General features: G+C 46.6%; 2 protein-coding genes across 2 annotated transcripts in view; both read right to left on the bottom strand.

Annotated features, from left to right (window-relative positions):
- The window catches only part of LOC109543068 (cytochrome P450 306a1), a gene marked incomplete in the record, with an annotated part of 72,528 nt that overhangs the window by 58,892 nt on the left and 11,942 nt on the right, over window positions 1-1,694 (bottom strand).
- Window positions 324-1,694, bottom strand: part of LOC109543066 (trypsin-2) — a 71,999-nt gene continuing 70,628 nt past the window's right edge. The window contains exons 2-6 of the mRNA XM_019912587.2: window positions 1,288-1,459; window positions 1,071-1,227; window positions 886-1,017; window positions 710-823; window positions 324-645 (exon numbers count right to left, since the gene is read on the bottom strand). Of these exons, the coding sequence (XP_019768146.2) occupies window positions 475-645; window positions 710-823; window positions 886-1,017; window positions 1,071-1,227; window positions 1,288-1,459 (746 nt within the window). The 3' untranslated portion in view covers window positions 324-474. The remainder of the gene's footprint in view (window positions 646-709; window positions 824-885; window positions 1,018-1,070; window positions 1,228-1,287; window positions 1,460-1,694) is intronic.

Genomic DNA, 1,694 nt, shown 5'->3' with positions numbered 1-1,694 from the left:
AAAACGAAATTTTTTTCGTTTTTGTTAAGGATGTTTATCTTGAAAAAATTTTCATTCCCATTTTAAAGTAAATTTTTGGGCAATTTTTTTACGATTTTTGGTTCAAAAATGATTGAATTTTGACAGACTTTTATCGTAACTTTAGGCGTACTTTTGGCATAATTTCCATGTTTTTTAACTAATTTTCATTTTCAATGCTACTTTTTCGATTTTAAAAAATTTTTTTTGCAACCAAATTTTATGTATTGGACAGTTTTCACATTTTTTACTAATTAATTAATTATTAATTAGTGCTAGTAGAAATAACTAATAAAAAGAAAAACAAATAAAAAAATTATAATTTCCAGGTTTCCAACCCGACGCCACCATCCAAATCACACAATTTATTGACACACCGATGCTGTTTAAAACGCGTTTGAGTTTCGGAAAATCGGCCCAAAAACTGTGATTTTTTATTTAATTTTAAAAAATAATTTATTTAAAATCCCTCCGCCCATACGATCGCACAACATCGTCGATATACTCCCTGAAAAAGGCCACCTTGGTGAACACTCCCGGCTGTCCGGACTGGGCGCATCTGCCTGGACCCCATGACGTCACGCCCACTAGCACCCCATTGGCTGCCAGCGGCCCGCCCGAGTCCCCCTACAGTCAGCACACGCTCTCCCATTGGTCGCCACCACCACCACCACCAATCCCCTCTACTCACCAAACACGTGTCCTTGCCGCCCTCCTGGTAGCCTGCGCAGAACATTCGCGCAGTAATCAACTGCCCGTAGTAGCGTTGGCAGGCCTGCGTCGTAATCACCGGAAGTTCCACATACTGAAACCCCGCCCCCCTCCACTTCAATGCTACGAACAAGGACAGCGTCATGCGCGGTTTACCTGCAGAATATCCGGCAACGTTGTCTCGTCGGGATCGATCTGCCCCCAACCGGTGGCGACGGCAACCTCGCCCAGCTCAACGTCCACGTCTGGAGGGGGAAGCGCAATGGCGGCCACGCCCTCCCGGAAAACCTGCAAAAGTCCCTCAACCTGCAAAACTCCCAACACAAAATCCCTAAACTCACCAGCGCGGTTTCTAGCCGCAACACCGCAATGTCAAAGTCATAAGTGTCCACATTGAATCTGTCAGCTGGGAAGTTGACAGACTTCACCCCCACCAGTTGCCCGCCAGTGGTCCGGTCCGAAGATCCCGCTCTTATCGACAAGTGGCTGGGTGGCACGCTGCAAAGCGGCAACACTGTTTTGCCAGTTTCCGGTCCTTCTAACGCTTGCGCCACTTACTCGTAAACGCAGTGGGCTGCGCTGATGACGAACTTCTCACTGATTATCGATCCGCCGCAATTCGCCTTGTTGTTGATCAAAAGCAGCACCTGGTAGGGGTAGTTTCGGATGTCGGCCGGACTTCCCCCGATTATGGGCGCCTGTAGCCAGTAGCCGTGCTGCAATGCCAAGCCTGCAAAAAAACCAAAATGGCTCAGAAATTTAAATTTTTGCGTCGATTTGGGGGTGTTTTGGGCCACTTGGCAACACTGCCATGCACTGAATTACAGATCTCGGTTTGACCAATACACTAAGCGAAAATTGGATTTTGTTTGTAGATCTAACGTTGAAAAATCGGCTAATTTTAACTGTCGTGGGCCCCGCCAGGGGCGAAGCCCTAGTGGAATCTTAAAATCTGCATTTCGCAA

Source organism: Dendroctonus ponderosae, unplaced genomic scaffold (genome assembly GCF_020466585.1).
Source record: "Dendroctonus ponderosae isolate FM_Combo_2020 unplaced genomic scaffold, Dpon_F_20191213v2 Dpon_F_20191213_12, whole genome shotgun sequence".
Lineage (NCBI taxonomy): Eukaryota > Metazoa > Arthropoda > Insecta > Coleoptera > Curculionidae > Dendroctonus > Dendroctonus ponderosae.
This window is presented reverse-complemented; position numbering and strand designations above follow the sequence as displayed.